We start from the raw sequence: 21393 nt of genomic DNA on the forward strand, positions 1-21393 counted from the left end.
TAGTATGACATAAAATGTCAAAAAAACATAATAGTATATTAAGGTATAAAAGGTCATAAAAACGTCATAGTATGGTAAGGAATGAAACGAAATAGTATAGTAAGGCATGAAAATGCCAGAAAACGTCGTACTGTAGTATGTTATGAAAATGTCAAAAAACGTCATAAAACATAATAGTATATTAAGGCATAAAAGGTCATAAAAATATCACAGTATGGTAAGGAATGAAACGCCATAGTATAGTAAGGCATATAAATGCCAAGAAACGACATACTATAGTATGGCATCAAAATGTCAAAAAACGTCATAGTATAGTATGGCATAAAATGTCAAAAAAATATCATAGTATATTAAGGCATAAAAGCTCATAAAAATATCACAATATGGTAAGGAATGAAACAACATAGTATAGTAAGGCATATAAATGCCAAGAAACGACATACTATAGTATGGCATCAAAATGTCAAAAAACGTCATAGTATAGTATGGCATAAAATGTCAAAAAAATATGGTATATTAAGGCATAAAAGGTCATAAAAACGTCATATTATGGTAAGGAATGAAACGCCATAGTATAGTAAGGCATATAAATGCCAAGAAACGACATACTATAGTATGGCATCAAAATGTCAAAAAACGTCATAGTATAGTATGGCATAAAATGTCAAAAAAATATCATAGTATATTAAGGCATAAAAGGTCATAAAAATATCACAGTATGGTAAGGAATGAAACGCCATAGTATAGTAAGGCATATAAATGCCAAGAAACGACATACTATAGTATGGCATAAAAATGTCAAAAAACGTCATAGTATAGTATGGCATAAAATGTCAAAAAAAATATCATAGTATATTAGGGCAATAAAAGGTCATAAAAACGTCATAGTATGGTAAGTAATGAAACGAAATAGTATAGTAAGGCATAAAAAAGGCCAGAAAACGTCGTACTATAGTATGTTATGAAATTGTGAAAAAACGTCATAGTATAGTATGGCATAAAATGTCAAAAAAACATAATAGTATATTAAGGTATAAAAGGTCATAAAAATGTCATAGTATGGTAAGGAATGAAACGACATAGTATAGTATGTCATATAAATGCCAAGAAACGACATACTATAGTATGGCATCAAAATGTCAAAAAACGTCATAGTATAGTAAGGCATATAAATGCCAAGAAACGACATATTATAGTATGGCATAAAAACGTCATAAAAACGTCATAGTATGGTAAGTAATGAAACGAAATAGTATAGTAAGGCATGAAAATGCCAGAAAAAGTCATACTGTAGTATGTTATGAAAATGTCAAAAAACGTCGTAAAACATAATAGTATGTTAAGGCATAAAAGGTCATAAAAATGTCATAGTACGGTAAGGAATGAAACAACATAGTATAGTAAGGCATATAAATGCCAAGAAACGACATACTATAGTATGGCATCAAAATGTCAAAAAACGTCATAGTATAGTATGGCATAAAATGTCAAAAAAACATAATAGTATATTAAGGCATAAAAGGTCATAGAAACGTCATAGTATGGTAAGGAATGAAACGACATAGTATAGTAAGGCATATAAATGCAAAGAAACGATATACTATAGTATGGCATCAAAAATTCAAAAAACGTCATAGTATACTATGGCATAAAATGTCAAAAAAATATCATAGTATATTAAGGCATAAAAGGTCATAAAAATATCACAGTATGGTAAGGAATGAAACGCCATAGTATAGTAAGGCATATAAATGCCAAGAAACGACATACTATAGTATGGCATAAAAATGTCAAAAAACGTCATAGTATAGTATGGCATAAAATGTCAAAAAAATATCATAGTTTATTAAGGCATAAAAGGTCATAAAAACGTCATATTATGGTAAGGAATGAAACGACATAGTATAGTAAGGCATATAAATGCAAAGAAACGATATACTATAGTATGGCATCAAAATGTCAAAAAACGTCATAGTATAGTATGGCATAAAATGTCAAAAAAATATCATAGTATATTAAGGCAAAAAAGGTCATAAAAACGTCATAGTATGGTAAGAAATGAAACGACATAGTATAGAAAGGCATATAAATGTAAAGAAACGATATACTATAGTATGGCATCAATATGTCAAAAAACGTCATAGTATAGTATGGCATAAAATGTCAAAAAAATATCATAGTATATTAAGGCATAAAAGGTCATAAAAACGTCATATTATGGTAAGGAATGAAACGAAATAGTATAGTAAGGCATGAAAATGCCAGAAAACGTCGTACTGTAGTATGTTATGAAAATGTCAAAAAACGTCATAAAACATAATATTATATTAAGGCATAAAAGGTCATAAAAATGTCATAGTATGGTAAGAAATGAAACGACATAGTATAGAAAGGCATATAAATGTAAAGAAACGATATACTATAGTATGGCATCAAAATGTCAAAAAACGTCATAGTATAGTATGGCATAAAATGTCAAAAAAATATCATAGTATATTAAGGCATAAAAGGTCATAAAAACGTCATATTATGGTAAGGAATGAAACGAAATAGTATAGTAAGGCATGAAAATGCCAGAAAACGTCGTACTGTAGTATGTTATGAAAATGTCAAAAAACGTCATAAAACATAATAGTATATTAAGGCATAAAAGGTCATAAAAATGTCATAGTACGGTAAGGAATGAAACGACATAGTATAGTAAGGCATATAAATGCAAAGAAACGATATACTATAGTATGGCATCAAAATGTCAAAAAACGTCATAGTATAGTATGGCATAAAATGTCAAAAAAATATCATAGTATATTAAGGCATAAAAGGTCATAAAAACGTCATATTATGGTAAGGAATGAAACGAAATAGTATAGTAAGGCATGAAAATGCCAGAAAACGTCGTACTGTAGTATGTTATGAAAATGTCAAAAAACGTCATAAAACATAATATTATATTAAGGCATAAAAGGTCATAAAAATGTCATAGTACGGTAAGGAATGAAACATAATAGTATAGTAAGGCATATAAATGCCAAGAAACGACATACTATAGTATGGCATCAAAATGTCAAAAAACGTCATAGTATAGTATGGCATAAAATGTCAAAAAAACATAATAGTATATTAAGGCATAAAAGGTCATAAAAATATCACAATATGGTAAGGAATGAAACGACATAGTATAGTAAGGCATATAAATGCCAAGAAACGACATACTATAGTATGGCATCAAAATGTCAAAAAACGTCATAGTATAGTATGGCATAAAATGTCAAAAAAATATGGTATATTAAGGCATAAAAGTTCATAAAAACGTCATATTATGGTAAGGAATGAAACGCCATAGTATAGTAAGGCATATAAATGCCAAGAAACGACATACTATAGTATGGCATCAAAATGTCAAAAAACGTCATAGTATAGTATGGCATAAAATGTCAAAAAAAATATCATAGTATATTAAGGCATAAAAGGTCATAAAAACGTCATAGTATGGTAAGTAATGAAACGAAATAGTATAGTAAGGCATAAAAAAGGCCAGAAAACGTCGTACTATAGTATGTTATGAAATTGTGAAAAAAAGTCATAGTATAGTATGGCATAAAATGTCAAAAAAACATAATAGTATATTAAGGCATAAAAGGTCATAAAAATGTCATAGTATGGTAAGGAATGAAACGCCATAGTATAGTAAGGCATATAAATGCCAAGAAACGACATACTATAGTATGGCATCAAAATGTCAAAAAACGTCATAGTATAGTAAGGCATATAAATGCCAAGAAACGACATACTATAGTATGGCATAAAAAGGTCATAAAAACGTCATAGTATGGTAAGTAATGAAACGAAATAGTATAGTAAGGCATGAAAATGCCAGAAAACGTCGTACTGTAGTATGTTATGAAAATGTCAAAAAACGTCGTAAAACATAATAGTATGTTAAGGCATAAATGGTCATAAAAATGTCATAGTACGGTAAGGAATGAAACAACATAGTATAGTAAGGCATATAAATGCCAAGAAACGACATACTATAGTATGGCATCAAAATGTCAAAAAACGTCATAGTATAGTATGGCATAAAATGTCAAAAAAACATAATAGTATATTAAGGCATAAAAGGTCATAAAAACGTCATAGTATGGTAAGGAATGAAACGACATAGTATAGTAAGGCATATAAGTGCCAAGAAACGACATACTATAGTATGGCATCAAAATGTCAAAAAACGTCATAGTATACTATGGCATAAAATGTCAAAAAAATATCATAGTATATTAAGGCATAAAAGGTCATAAAAATATCACAGTATGGTAAGGAATGAAACGCCATAGTATAGTAAGGCATATAAATGCCAAGAAACGACATACTATAGTATGGCATAAAAATGTCAAAAAACGTCATAGTATAGTATGGTATAAAATGTCAAAAAAAATATCATAGTATATTAAGGCATAAAAGGTCATAAAAACGTCATAGTATGGTAAGTAATGAAACGAAATAGTATAGTAAGGCATAAAAAAGGCCAGAAAACGTCGTACTATAGTATGTTATGAAATTGTGAAAAAACGTCATAGTATAGTATGGCATAAAATGTCAAAAAAACATAATAGTATATTAAGGCATAAAAGGTCATAAAAATGTCATAGTACGGTAAGGAATGAAACAACATAGTATAGTAAGGCATATAAATGCCAAGAAACGACATACTATAGTATGGCATCAAAATGTCAAAAAACGTCATAGTATAGTTTGGCATAAAATGTCAAAAAATATCATAGTATATTAAGGCATAAAAGGTCATAAAAACGTCATATTATGGTAAGGAATGAAACGACATAGTATAGTAAGGCATATAAATGCAAAGAAACGATATACTATAGTATGGCATCAAAATGTCAAAAGACGTCATAGTATAGTATGGCATAAAATGTCAAAAAAATATCATAGTATATTAAGGCATAAAAGGTCATAAAAACGTCATATTATGGTAAGGAATGAAACGAAGTAGTATAGTAAGGCATGAAAATGCCAGAAAACGTCGTACTGTAGTATGTTATGAAAATGTCAAAAAACATCATAAAACATAATAGTATATTAAGGCATAAAAGGTCATAAAAATATCACAATATGGTAAGGAATGAAACGACATAGTATAGTATATCATATAAATGCCAAGAAACGACAAACTATAGTATGGCATCAAAATGTCAAAAAACGTCATAGTATAGTATGGCATAAAATGTCAAAAAAATATCATTGTATATTAAGGCATAAAAGGTCATAAAAACGTCATATTATGGTAAGGAATGAAACGCCATAGTATAGTAAGGCATATAAATGCCAAGAAACGACATACTATAGTATGGCATCAAAATGTCGAAAAACGTCATAGTATACTATGGCATAAAATGTCAAAAAAATATCATAGTATATTAAGGCATAAAAGGTCATAAAAATATCACAGTATGGTAAGGAATGAAACGCCATAGTATAGTAAGGCATATAAATGCCAAGAAACGACATACTATAGTATGGCATCAAAATGTCAAAAAACTTCATAGTATAGTATGGCATAAAATGTCAAAAAAATATCATAGTATATTAAGGCATAAAAGGTCATAAAAACGTCATATTATGGTAAGGAATGAAACGAAATAGTATAGTAAGGCATAAAAAGGCCAGAAAACGTCGTACTATAGTATGTTATGAAATTGTGAAAAAACGTCATAGTATAGTATGGCATAAAATGTCAAAAAAATATCATAGTATATTAAGGCATAAAAGGTCATAAAAACGTCATATTATGGTAAGGAATGAAACGAAATAGTATAGTAAGGCATGAAAATGCCAGAAAACGTCGTACTGTAGTATGTTATGAAAATGTCAAAAAACGTCATAAAACATAATAGTATATTAAGGCATAAAAGGTCATAAAAACGTCATATTATGGTAAGGAATGAAACGCCATAGTATAGTAAGGCATATAAATGCCAAGAAACGACATACTATAGTATGGCATCAAAATGTCGAAAAACGTCATAGTATACTATGGCATAAAATGTCAAAAAAATATCATAGTATATTAAGGCATAAAAGGTCATAAAAATATCACAGTATGGTAAGGAATGAAACGCCATAGTATAGTAAGGCATATAAATGCCAAGAAACGACATACTATAGTATGGCATCAAAATGTCAAAAAACTTCATAGTATAGTATGGCATAAAATGTCAAAAAAATATCATAGTATATTAAGGCATAAAAGGTCATAAAAACGTCATATTATGGTAAGGAATGAAACGAAATAGTATAGTAAGGCATGAAAATGCCAGAAAACGTCGTACTGTAGTATGTTATGAAAATGTCAAAAAACGTCATAAAACATAATAGTATGTTAAGGCATAAATGGTCATAAAAATGTCATAGTACGGTAAGGAATGAAACAACATAGTATAGTAAGGCATATAAATGCCAAGAAACGACATACTATAGTATGGCATCAAAATGTCAAAAAACGTCATAGTATAGTATGGCATAAAATGTCAAAAAAACATAATAGTTTATTAAGGCATAAAAGGTCATAAAAATATCACAATATGGTAAGGAATGAAACGACATAGTAAAGTAAGGCATATAAATGCCAAGAAACGACATACTATAGTATGGCATCAAAATGTCAAAAAACGTCATAGTATACTATGGTATAAAATGTCAAAAAAATATCATAGTATATTAAGGCATAAAAGGTCATAAAAATATCACAGTATGGTAAGGAATGAAACGCCATAGTATAGTAAGGCATATAAATGCAAAGAAACGATATACTATAGTATGGCATCAAAAATTCAAAAAACATCATAGTATAGTATGGCATAAAATGTCAAAAAAATATCATAGTATATTAAGGCATAAAAGGTCATAAAAACGTCATATTATGGTAAGGAATGAAACGAAATAGTATAGTAAGGCATGAAAATGCCAGAAAACGTCGTACTGTAGTATGTTATGAAAATGTCAAAAGACGTCATAAAACATAATAGTATATTAAGGCATAAAAGGTCATAAAAATATCACAGTATGGTAAGGAATGAAACGCCATAGTATAATAAGGCATATAAATGCCAAGAAACGACATACTATAGTATGGCATAAAAATGTCAAAAAACGTCATAGTATAGTATGGCATAAAATGTCAAAAAAAATATCATAGTATATTAAGGCATAAAAGGTCATAAAAATGTCATAGTACGGTAAGGAATGAAACAACATAGTATAGTAAGGCATATAAATGCCAAGAAACGACATACTATAGTATGGCATCAAAATGTCAAAAAACGTCATAGTATAGTATGTCATAAAATGTCAAAAAATATCATAGTATATTAAGGCATAAAAGGTCATAAAAACGTCATATTATGGTAAGGAATGAAACGACATAGTATAGTAAGGCATATAAATGCAAAGAAACGATATACTATAGTATGGCATCAAAATGTCAAAAAACGTCATAGTATAGTATGGCATAAAATGTCAAAAAAATATCATAGTATATTAAGGCATATAAGGTCATAAAAACGTCATATTATGGTAAGGAATGAAACGAAATAGTATATTAAGGCATGAAAATGCCAGAAAACGTCGTACTGTAGTCTGTTATGAAAATGTCAAAAAACGTCATAGTATAGTATGGCATAAAATGTCAAAAAAACATAATAGTATATTAAGGCATAAAAGGTCATAAAAATATCACAATATGGTAAGGAATGAAACGACATAGTATAGTATGTCATATAAATGCCAAGAAACGACATACTATAGTATGGCATCAAAATGTCAAAAAACGTCATAGTATACTATGGCATAAAATGTCAAAAAAATATCATAGTATATTAAGGCATAAAAGGTCATAAAAATATCACAGTATGGTAAGGAATGAAACGCCATAGTATAGTAAGGCATATAAATGCCAAGAAACGACATACTATAGTATGGCATCAAAATGTCAAAAAACGTCATAGTATAGTATGGCATAAAATGTCAAAAAAAAATCATAGTATATTAAGGCATAAAAGGTCATAAAAACGTCATAGTATGGTAAGTAATGAAACGAAATATTATAGTAAGGCATAAAAAGGCCAGAAAACGTCGTACTATAGTATGTTATGAAATTGTGAAAAAACGTCATAGTATAGTATGGCATAAAATGTCAAAAAAACATTATAGTATATTAAGGCATAAAAGGTCATAAAAATGTCATAGTACAGTAAGGAATGAAACAACATAGTATAGTAAGGCATATAAATGCCAAGAAACGACATACTATAGTATGGCATCAAAATGTCAAAAAACGTCATAGTATAGTATGGCATAAAATGTCAAAAAAACATAATAGTATATTAAGGCATAAAAGGTCATAAAAATATCACAATATGGTAAGGAATGAAACGACATAGTATAGTATGTCATATAAATGCCAAGAAACGACATACTATAGTATGGCATCAAAATGTCAAAAAATGTCATAGTATACTATGGCATAAAATGTCAAAAAAATATCATAGTATATTAAGGCATAAAAGGTCATACAAATATCACAGTATGGTAAGGAATGAAACGCCATAGTATAGTAAGGCATATAAATGCCAAGAAACGACATACTATAGTATGGCATAAAAATGTCAAAAAACGTCATAGTATAGTATGGCATAAAATGTCAAAAAAAATATCATAGTATATTAAGGCATAAAAGGTCATAAAAACGTCATAGTATGGTAAGTAATGAAACAAAATAGTATAGTAAGGCATAAAAAGGCCAGAAAACGTCGTACTATAGTATGTTATGAAATTGTGAAAAAACGTCATAGTATAGTATGGCATAAAATGTCAAAAAAACATAATAGTATATTAAGGCATAAAAGGTCATAAAAATGTCATAGTACGGTAAGGAATGAAACAACATAGTATAGTAAGGCATATAAATGCCAAGAAACGACATACTATAGTATGGCATCAAAATGTCAAAAAACGTCATAGTATAGTATGGCATAAAATGTCAAAAAAACATAATAGTATATTAAGGTATAAAAGGTCATAAAAACGTCATAGTATGGTAAGGAATGAAACGACATAGTATAGTAAGGCATATAAATGCAAAGAAACGATATACTATAGTATGGCATCAAAAATTCAAAAAACATCATAGTATAGTATGGCATAAAATGTCAAAAAAATATCATAGTATATTAAGGCATAAAAGGTCATAAAAACGTCATATTATGGTAAGGAATGAAACGAAATAGTATAGTAAGGCATGAAAATGCCAGAAAACGTCGTACTGTAGTATGTTATGAAAATGTCAAAAGACGTCATAAAACATAATAGTATATTAAGGCATAAAAGGTCATAAAAATATCACAGTATGGTAAGGAATGAAACACCATAGTATAGTAAGGCATATAAATGCCAAGAAACGACATACTATAGTATGGCATAAAAATGTCAAAAAACGTCATAGTATAGTATGGCATAAAATGTCAAAAAAAATATCATAGTATATTAAGGCATAAAAGGTCATAAAAATGTCATAGTACGGTAAGGAATGAAACAACATAGTATAGTAAGGCATATAAATGCCAAGAAACGACATACTATAGTATGGCATCAAAATGTCAAAAAACGTCATAGCATAAAATGTCAAAAAAATATCATAGTATATTAAGGCATAAAAGGTCATAAAAACGTCATATTATGGTAAGGAATGAAACGAAATAGTATAGTAAGGCATGAAAATGCCAGAAAACGTCGTACTGTTGTATGATATGAAAATGTCAAAAAACGTCTTAAAACATAATAGTATATTAAGGCATAAAAGTTCATAAAAATGTCATAGTACGGTAAGGAATGAAACAACATAGTATAGTAATCAATCATCATGTCATAAGGCATAAAAAGTCATAAAAATGTCATATTTTACTAATGATAAAACCTCATTGTATAGAAAGGTATAAAAACATCACAGTACAGTAAGGCATAATAAAATCATAGTATTCATAGTGACATTTTCACACTTTGATATATCAGAAATTTTATTTTTACTCCTTTTAGCAACCAGATTGCTAACCTACTATAGCCAGGTTTAGTTTGATATTTAACGCCAGCTAACATGGTTAAATAACATAAGTTGACATTTTTCTTTTGACGGTAGGTACCACTGTGATATTCTCACATGGCGTGAGCTTTCAAATAGCTCCCGCCTCTTTTTACTATAAAAGACTGAGCAAATGGTCACAGGAACCACTCTTCCTAGTAGCAATAGTATTTTTTCATAGCAGACATCTTAACTCAATGTATTAGGAGAAGCACAGGTTTTTCTGACTGTGTTCTATTCATGTGCCCTTGTAAGTCCTGACAGTGTGACAGTAAACCAGTGTGAACAATAATAGCTGCTCAAACTGTAGCAGCATTTTATTTTATTATTTGCACCTCTGCTTTTCTTACAATGGCATTTCATGCTGCTGTAAAAAGACCTAGTGAGAAACTGAAGCGACAAAAGGGAAAGTGTTTGCTGTTGATACACAAACACATACAGAGACAGAATGGCTATTTATATAGTACATTTCATTGTAGTTGCATATTGTATTCATTCTGCCATTGAAACAATTTACATCATGGTGTGGGTACCAAGTAGTTTTCCTGTGTCTTTATGGATCAAACACAGACACACAGGTGGGAGTGTTTCTTGTGTGTCAGATTGATTTCTGAATAATGTAGAAAGAAATTTTGTGGGGAACTACACTGTCTCTCTGTTTGTCCATATGGTTTTTATTCCATATGTTCTTCAGAAAAAAGAATTGTTCTGTGAAGCAACAGGTAGGTCTGGTCTTAGCACTGTCTGCATCAACTGAGGGGCACAACATACTCACTTTCAGGGCTTCTGTACTATTGGTTATCTCATATTAGTACCAATAAAAAATCTGACTGTAACCAACTGTAAAATTAAAATAAAATATTACTCTGTGGGATGATGCCCATCTCTTGTAAGCAGCTAGTGTTTTACAATCCTAGTTCCAATATTTAGAATAGGTAGTTATAAGTCCCTTCTAAGGATAGTAATAATAATCATTCAGAAGAAAAGATTCAGTGGAAAAGTGCAGTGGAGGGAGACAAGGGAGGAGAAACAGATGCACAGACTCCTGCAATCAGGATAATCAAAGCCCTGAATATTTCCAATATATGCATCTTCCATTGTCCTTACAAATGCTTTGAACTCACTGAGACTAATAGGTTCCTTAAGTTTTGAGTATTTCTGTGGGCAGTTTCACAAAGAGGAGGCAGGCACTATGAAAACTTTTCAGTCCAATTTGACCAAGCCTTTGGCGGCACCCAGCAGACATGGCAGACTCTGGGTACCTGAGCTTTACCAGCTCATAAGATGGAATGTAGCATTCATGTCGGGCTCCATAATTTCTAATTTTGTTCTTGCTGTGTTAAAATGTTGATGGACAAGAGTGTTGTCCAGTAAAGACAAATCCTGTTGCTTATACTGTGAGCTCTCATTGGTCATAGCCCTAACAAGCACTAATAATATATTATACTTCGTGCAACCCCTAAGGAGATGTAAATATACCGAGGACTCAGTCAGCACAGCACTTTTATCATAGGTCTCAGTGAACACACTGATATGACTTTTAGACTGATGCAGTGATAATAACCACAGTTAGACCTGCTCTGCACACATAGGCTTATTTTTGCAGGGACGTGAGGGAATGACCAGAGCTTCATCAGATAAACATTAACACGCTGGGCTTGTTTTAACAATGGGAAAGTGATTTGACCTTGTGGCTCAAAATTGGGACAGGCTGATGACTGGACGAAAGCATAAGAAAACATCATAACTGTTAGTGAATGGTATATTCATGTCCTTATTATAAAAGGGTCGGAATTACTGATTAATATAGATTAAATGAATTGAAGGGTGAGAAGTTAAAGTCATGTAGTGAAGAAGTTTATAGAAAATATTTCTAATTGTAAATATGTGATTTTTCAAAGAAAATAAAAAGTCCACCAATACAATCCCACTGTAAATGACGTTAGACATTTCAAGGTGTGAACTTATCACAGGAGACCTGGTATTTTTAATGAGTACCAATAAACAACAACAGATTACAGAATTATTAAGAGCACATATTCTACTTGAAAATTGCATGAAGACTTTCAGTGCACTGTCTTTATTTTTTTACCCAGTTTTGTACTCCACAGGAAACAGACGTCTACATGGACATCTGCTTTCAATTCCTACAGGTTTACTTTGTCCAATCTGGCAACCCCACCTCCAGTCTAGTGTGGCATGTTTTTATAAGACCCATATTCTTATGTGATTGTGTTTTAAGGGGTAGATGTCTGTTGAAAACATTTTTCTTTTCATATCGTGATGAATAAGGGCAAAAAAAAAGTTCACAAGCAAAAAGTGTTATGTGATGGAACAGATTTCAGTGACCAATTTAAGATTTGCGTATCTAAATAGATGATAATTCAATAGCATTTGTGTGTGTGTGTGTGTGTGTGTGTGTGTGTGTGTGTGTGTGTGTGTGTGTCTGTGTGTGTGTCTGTGTGTTTTCCTGTACTTGTAACCATTACATCCGTATACATTACATTGTAGCTTATACTTGCTGGTGATTCAGGTGACTGGTTGAAATACAACCCCCCTGCTAATTCATGTCTATCATGTTTGCATGCATGAGCACCTGGAATTAGACTCACCTGTTGTCAAAACACACATTTTACAGGCTTGAATTACATGTGAGACATGATTATGGACAAGAAGTTAAAAGAGCACTGAATAAAGGAAATTAAAAAAAGGGCTTTTAATCCTGTCCCTGGGCCCTGGTCTTGGTTTAATGTCTTGAAAACATTTAGTCAGTTCACTCTTCTAGTACTCAGCTTGACTTCTGGAATTCACACCACTCTTCATGCAGTGTTTCTGATAGTAAATGACCTTTAACATCTGTCAGCAAAAGCACTCAACGGGAGGCAATTAGGTGACCTGCACCTTTGTTTGTTTATTCTTCTATGGAAAGACTGAGTGACTTACAGGGTCCATTGTTTTGAAAGTGCTGTGTTACACGGAGCAGAGGAAAGATATAGTTTTGAGTCCAGAACTGTTTTTGACATGATGAGTTTGTATTGGCTACAGTAATGACTTCAGTTATGAAGTCTGCTTTTTCCTTCCACATTTTCTTTAATGCATAAGATCCCACAATGAAAATTACAGATATACCATATATTCAGTTGCAAATTTTTGCATCATATCAGCAGAAAAAGATAGGCATTTAGTTTTCTTTGAGACAAGATTACAAATGCTATCTGATTAATCAAAGTGTAAAGTGGTAGGTCTGGGATCAGTCTGTGATGGTCACTGTATTTCTGCAGTTAATGGGTGATCAAGTGCAGTGATTTATGTTGGTGTTGCATCAACTTTCACCATCAAACCCAATTAGCGATTTTACTACAGTTCCCAGATTTCCTTCCACCAAAGAAATTGCCTGGACTCGGCGTGCAGCTATTGGTTTTACATTGTAACTGCTCCCTTTTTTAGTGGAGAGAAAAAAAATCACTAAATATATCCAGGATTTTGAGGGAAATAATTCAATTTCATTTTATGCTTTGTGTATTGAATCGCTTATTTATACCTATAAATCTTTTGTGTTTCCTGTCCTGACATTGCTCGTGCACATCAGTTATGCACAGCCGTCAGTGACCTCTCCTAGCACACAGCCACTCCTAAATCAAAGCACAAACTAACAAGTCAATTAGCTTTCTTTTCCTGTTGACATAACAAATCAATTAACCCTCATTTCCCGTACATCTGAAGAATCCGTTAGCAATGGTTTCCTGTTTGTTTCCTGCAGGAACGTAGGACGCTGGCAGAGCAGCTGCCTTGTTTGTGGCAGACCACATGCACACATCAAACAGCTTCTAATAGCAGCCTTATCACAGCACATTAACCTCACATAAACATGCCATGAGCCCAAGGTCAGGGCAGGAGGGCAGCATGTGTGTGTGTGTGTGTGTGTGTGTGTGTGCCCACCCACACTTTTGTTGAAGACAGCCAGAAACGCACAATCATAGTAATGCTGTCATGATACCAAACTACTGACTTGTGTCAACAACTTCTAACCTTAAAGTGTCTTTATGTGATGTGTGCATTAATCATATGATCTAAACATATACTGGAGCAACTAGAGATACGCCTGAGAACATATGAACTAGAGTGGCTCTCAGAACATCAAGTCCAAACATTTGTGCTGCAGAATAATCTACATCTTTTCATGTTTTATAGCTAGAAGTGTATTTCTTATGTGTTGCAATTACCTGTAGTTAAGCTAACAGTTTAAAGCCTCTATTTATAGGATTTGAATGTTCTTATTTTGGGTGATATCAAAAATTACACTGAGGTAAAACAAACAATAAAACAATTTACACTTTTCTACAAAGAAATCAAGAAATATTACTGTAAAAAAAATTGAAGGTAAGCATGAACAGACTATCCTGCTTTGAGGTCTCTGGACCAAAACTGAGCTGTTGATCATATTTCCCTTCCCAATTTCTTTGATTATTTGTTCATCGTATACAGTTTATCAAAACTTGAAATTGCTGTGCGGTGTCATATCATACAGCTATCGATATACAGTGAAGTCTATCAGAAGTTGGGTTTGTATTCCTATTGAAGCCCATATTTGTGTTAAATGATGGTTTGACCTATCATTAGGGCCTACAGTGGCTGTCAGGATGTGACACCATTCTGTTGCCCTAACATACCTATAAGCTACATTTGAATCCTCCGGTGACAGCGAGCACTCAGCTTTGTGACCTCAAGTTAAACTACCATGGCTGGCCCCAGCTGGTTCGATAAGCACCTTCCTCTGAATGCCATGGTCCGCTCAGTAGTAAAACTGCAGCAGCAAACACGTGGTCAATATGCTGAAATGTCCTTGTGGATTTGTGTATATCGGACAAACAAAATGGCCAATGAAGATTTGCATATCTAAACACAGAACTGCGGTACAGACGGAAATATGGAATATGCAATGGCATGACATTAGGCACAGGCGAACCACGGCTCTGCTGCCTCAGTTCTGGGGGAATAGAAATAATGTGGCCCTGTCCTAGCGGCAGTGATATAATGAACTCACTGCTTCCCATAGAGGCGTATTAGATTTATACTTTCAACACATAATTTGTCATGTTTCCTTCTGTTATGCTTTATGAGTCAGAGGAACACGAGCATGCACTGTTTAAGCTTGATACCATGTAATTCAAAGTTATAAGTGTATTCTTGTTTTTCTGTTTTTAATATATGGTCTGGCAATCCTCACGCTTGTGTCTGTTATCCAATAGGTCTGAATTCCACTTCCATCTTCTACACAACAACAACTGTACACCAATCCCTAAAAAAATTGTATATACTGTAAGTTAATGCTGAACATAGTATTCAAATATTCCCAGACAAAATATTTGTTTTCAAAATATCCGATCTTGCAGTGCAACATCCACCAGTGACAACAGCATTATTTAACTTTTTATGGTTATGTTTAGTTCATTCACAGCATTTGGTTAAGGTTAGGGAAAGATCTCGGGCTGATTTAATACGGAGAAAGTCCACAGACACAACATTTTTATTTATATCGAACCAAAACCATGATCTTTCCCTAACCTTAACCAAAGTGCTTTTGTTGCCTAAACCTCATTCAATTAAAAAAAACAAAAAAAACATTGCCCCTGAACTTAATCCAGCCAGCGAGTACATTTGCCTACAAATTATATTTGCTGTTGGAGTTTAGCTATATAGAAATGTAATTTCTCAGACACAGGGTTGTGGCATCAGAGTCTTTTCCACACCATCATCTGATCTAATGGTCCTTGAAAATGGCCTTGAATCCTGTCCTCATCTAAGCAAAGAGCAGATACTCAGCAGAATAGCCTTTATCTACATTGTATGTGCTGAGGCTGGACCACTAGCCAAACAGTCTTTACTGGCAAGTTAATAAATAGGAGTAAGTTAAATGAATATTTAATCTATGAACATGAAAAATATAATACAAAACTGAAACAATAAAAGTCAGTCGTCCTTAAGCAATGCATTCTCCAAAACACATTTTCAATGGAACCAGTTTATGCTAATGCAAATTTCTCTTTACTTTGCAGCCAAGCATGAGCGTTCAGATCAGATTTGGATCTAGATAAATATTTTATTGTTGTCATGGTAATACTATTACAGTTATTTCATGCCATATGTGAAATGTGAAAGGCCTAAAGCACAATGCTGCATGTGATCTATCTGTGTAGACAGCTTTGTGTATTTAAAACAGAAGTATTATTACCTTCATATGTATTTGAAATTATACTTGAAAACATTTGAAATAACACATTTGGACATCATGGTGACAAAAAACAAAAAACCCCCAAAAAAAACAGGGAATATTTCATATGGTCTACAGCAAATCTATAGTAGTTAAATAAATTAATCAAATGGTCTCTATGTAAAATAATACACACATATTAACATGAATCCTTTCAGCAAACACATACAGCAAAGCGAGTGATAACACTGATACATACAGTATAGTACAATACAATCACCTGTCCCTTCCAAAAAGTTTATTTCAGTGAGACACATGATGTGGGCTATGGTGGTTAGTTCCTGATTTCTTTTCAAAAAATATACTGCATATCTATTTATATATTTATATAAACAACAACAAACCTTTGATAATTTTCTTTTTTTTTTATAATTCTAAAATACATCTATAATATTTAGAAACAATATGTACAATTTTCCCCCTTTCATGCAACATTCTTCTAAAATGGAAGAATATATTAAGTTCTGAAGAGGAACACCTGTTTGTAAGGCCAGGGGGGTTAAGAGCTGATAGATTATGTCTCTCTCTCTCTCTCTCTCTCTCACACACACACACACACACACACACACACACACACACACACACACACACACACACACACACACACACACACACACACACACACACACACACACACACACACACACACACACACACACACACACACACATATGGACACAAAGGACATATGGTTCCAGTTCTGCTTATTGAAGGTATTTGATATTCAGCAATGCTTTTAATGACGTCCTCGTGTCCTTTCACGGAACAGTCACTTGAGCGAGGGCTTTTTCTCTCAGAGGCCCTGAATGATGAATGATGAGTGTCTAGTGTAACGCTGTAATCCATAAGGGAGCTGATATGTTATATAATGTCCGTTAGATGTCCGATAATACTTCCTGCTTGAGATCTTTCACTTTTCTTCCATGCTGCGTTCCGTGCACTCGCTCCTGCTGCGTATGTAAAATAACCGAAACCTTATGAACCCTTTATGGTCTAACAAACCTTGCAGTGTATGAACTTACATGCTCATCAAGGCCTCAATTTGTAAGAGACATGCTCTATTGACATGATTTACCATTCACAGACTTTATCTGACCTAACATCCGTGGAGTGTACTGTTACCTGACAGCTAGAGTAGATTTCATATCCTTTCTCCATGCTTTTTCATGAACAGTCTGAGAGTCACTGAACTCTTTGCAGCCTCCTCTAGCTCTCATGAGCTGATACATGAAACCCTGTAAGTGAGAGTTTTTACTCAAGAAGGTTGACTGTTTTCATAGAGTCCAAAAAAAAAAAAAAAAAAAGAAATCTACTAAAGGAACACACTCCAGGTCTGTGGGATCGCTGTGAGCAATGTGCAGAGGAAGACAAGCAAAGACGATGAGGGCGAGGAGGAGGAGGGTGATGCTGACGGTAAGTGGTGGTTGTGGTTGTAGTGGCTGTGGACTCTGTCAGGTGGCTGCACTGTGATGTAACCATTGATGATGCGAACCAGCGGGGGAGGCGGGGACTGGACCATAGTGCTGTGGAGAGAAGACAAGAGAGTAAAGAAGAAAAATTAGTCTTTATTCACATTTATCTTTTAAAGGCCCCCACAGACCCGTTTTCTACATCAGCTTCTTACTGTAAATAATGAACGCACAATTCTCTGCCAACATTCTGAGAAGAAAAGTCCCCCCGAAACAAAGTTTTCAGGGGCTTGAAGCTATCATGAGCCATTTGATGTAATTTTGAGCATTACACTACATTGATTGTAATTTTATTGCAAACATTATCACAAAGTTTGTAATTTAATGTTTCAAAAATGGGTGGGGACAGTACAATCTGGCTCTGTGTAATAACTCAAAAACCTGCCCATATTCTGGAGTTAGAGCAGCCGTCTTATTTCCAGACTAACTTCCTTCACTTTTCTAAAAAAAGAAAATATGCAGCACTACCTCTGCACTGCTGAGCCACTGTGCTGCTCTTTGGGATTGAAGGGAAAACCCTGTTGTAGTAGCTGCAGCGGAACAGGCCTCTCTACATTCCTATATTGTCCACAACTGCCTGAGAAAATATGCAGACTGCACAAAGTAAACAATGGAAATATTAATGATGATGAAAGCTAAAAAGGAACATTTCTGGACAGAGGAATCCACAGCACCGACCAATCAGTAGAGACTTTAAACCCCTGAGCGTGCAACTCATTGATCAGCCCATGGCTATAAACCAACCGCCTGCCTGTTTTTGCTTTCTTTATTTTTCTTCTTCTCTTCATATTACATATTCTGCCTGCCCATTTTCTGGCTGTCTCTATTTCTCTCTTTATCTGTCCTTTTCAAGTCTGGCAATTAAATCATTTCTGCTCTCCTGTTTGATGCCGAGCCTGCGGTGCTGGTGTGGTTTAGACTGGGACGAGGCCAGGCAAAACAAACACACAAGTTCCTGAAGTCAGGATCTCCAGATACCAGTGGGCTGCAACAGCAATTTGACACAGCGTTACAACACACAACATTAAAGAAAAGTGACTGCAAGACAGTGTTTCCATTTTTACTGGGATATGTTTTATTGGAAAAGATATTTTGACAAGCATTGTTAAGAAAAATGAAAACAAGCCTTTCATAATTTCTGAACAGGAACAGCCCTAAATTTCCATTATTATTCCTCATCCTGACTATGTCTGTCTGCAGACAACTGAGAGAATGCTTGGGGGATCATTGTGGACAAATGATCTTAAGTGTGGATGGCCCACTGCAATCTCCTAAGCTGGAGAAGCTGGAAAAGCTTGCAGAGTTCAGTGCCAGTCAAAATACGATTGCTAAAACACTCAGAGCCAGTGATAAATGAGCGAACCAGCACATAGCACAGAGATACCAGTGACAAGCTCTAAAGTTTCAGAGAAAGCCTCAGGTTAATTTTTAGGTTATGAAGCAAGTTTATTTAGGTTTGTGGGCCTGGAGAGGCCTAGGGAAACTGAGTGTGACACATCGCTCTGTGGCCATGCATCAAACACAACAGAGAACTGTGGCGCTGTAGTTGCTTCTGTTCCTTGGACCCCCCTCTCTCTTTCTCACTCGGCCACCTTTTCAGACATTAAAATATACAAAGACGTGCACCGTGTACACTTTGCAACATGTGTACACAAACAGTCTGTTTCCTCTCCGCTGGAAAATACAGGCTCTCTCAGAAAGAGAGAAAACATTTCTGCAGACATAATGTACACAAACGCTCACAAACCTCCTCTGTTCCCGCGAAGAACAGACGCTACATGGTTGGATTTTTCTTTCCGTCACTAATTTGGAGTAGTCCGTACTGTACATAAAAAAATGCATGTTCATACAGGGCTAAAAATCACTACATGCTTAAGGGCAGAGTCCTGCACTGGTGCAATTTTTCAAACCTGTACCTGCTGCTTAGCTCCAGTTATTTCTGATGATTTCCAAACCCAATCCATTACTCAAAGACTGGAGCAATTTATTATCACGATTTAGAAATCACTAGTATAATTTTAGACTAAATGAAAATAAAAAAGTGTGCAACACCAGACTTTAGTTTCATTTTCTTTTTCGTTTATTTGCTCCTGTTTATTTCCAAAGCGCTCTGTCCACACCCAGTGGGCTTCAGGGTCATGGATCATTCACTGTATCAGAACTGATCAGCTGCCAACAACTTATAAGACGCTGGAGAAGGCTGAGCTCATACACTGCACTCACCTGCTAATAGGATGCATAAGTGCAAGTCGCCTGGACAGACTCTACCTGCTGGTCTATCAGGCTAATACATAGACTACAGGCTACCACAAAAAAAAACACTTTCAAGTCTCTAGTTCTGACCTCCATGTCTGTGGACTGGACCCCAAGGAAGGCCTTGCAAACATGAACACTCCTCCCAGAATGAAGTGTCAAACCCTGGAGCTCGTTACTGCGAGATGGCAGTGCAAACTACTGAGCTTTAATCTAGTATAAAGATGTATAAAGAAGGAAAGATAAGAGAAAGAGCAGCAGGAAATCAAACCGAGCCACGTGGGAGGTACGGTTAATTTCAGACCATTTGGAATGGTAACCTCAGATTTCAAATACTGAGTTGAAATGACATGTCTAACAGTAGCTGTGGCTTTGAAATAGCCAGAGTTTATGTTCCTGTGTCAACAGTTCAAAACTCCATCTGGATAATGTTAATATTAGCCATAGTAAACAAGCGCTATGTTCTGCACAAATTAAGCAAATACAAGGAGTCTGGGGGGCTCGAAATGCAAACACATGCTCCTTCAGGAGAAAGACAAAAGAAACAGAAATGAGAAGTCACAAAGATTAATTTGATTCATCTCTAACTAAAAAGCTAAAACTCACTCACTTTTTCCATGTATTACTTAGCAGCTTTAGGAACATACAGCTACAGAACACGTGATTATAGAGAAAATATGTAAAAGTTTGTACATGATTAATATGAGCCGTCTCAGGTGATTCGAACCCAGATAATTATTTAAAGTTAACATAGTCACCGTGACTTTCAGGCTGATGAATGTGCCCTTAATTTAATGTCCCTCAACAGTCAATGAGACAATGAGGTGTGACGTTAGCTTAGCTGAAGTTGTTTGAGCTGTAATATATACATTTATAATTATCAGTCAGTGAGGGCGTCGTCTTCTCCTTGGGGCCTGTTTATGTGAAGCTTGCATGTTCTCCTTCTGTTTGCGTGGGTTTCCCTCACGTGCTCCTCGTGTTTCCTCCCACAGTCAAAAGATGTGTGAGTTGGGTGAAATGGAAACTCTAATTTGCCCATAGGTGTGAATGAAGGTGATTTTTTTCCATATGTGTTGGCCCTTTGGTAGATTAGGCCTCTCGCCATTGCATGCTGAGATAGCCTATAACTCAGACTGAACAGAATAAGAGGGTGTAGATAATGTATGTATGGATGGATGAATGGATGGATGGATGGAGGGTCAAATTAAGTTTTTTGTTTCATGCCCAGATGCAAACTCAAAAAAAATTAA

The 21393-nt window shown here is 34.1% G+C and overlaps 1 protein-coding gene across 1 annotated transcript in view; it reads right to left on the reverse strand.

The window, feature by feature from the left end:
• Positions 1-16236: 16236 nt before the first annotated feature.
• Positions 16237-21393, reverse strand: part of trabd2a (TraB domain containing 2A) — a 57995-nt gene continuing 52838 nt past the window's right edge. The window contains exon 7 of the mRNA XM_056402728.1: positions 16237-17944. Coding sequence (XP_056258703.1) covers positions 17734-17944 — 211 coding nt within the window. The 3' untranslated portion in view covers positions 16237-17733. The remainder of the gene's footprint in view (positions 17945-21393) is intronic.

The sequence above is a fragment of the Seriola aureovittata genome, chromosome 18 (assembly GCF_021018895.1).
Source record: "Seriola aureovittata isolate HTS-2021-v1 ecotype China chromosome 18, ASM2101889v1, whole genome shotgun sequence".
Lineage (NCBI taxonomy): Eukaryota > Metazoa > Chordata > Actinopteri > Carangiformes > Carangidae > Seriola > Seriola aureovittata.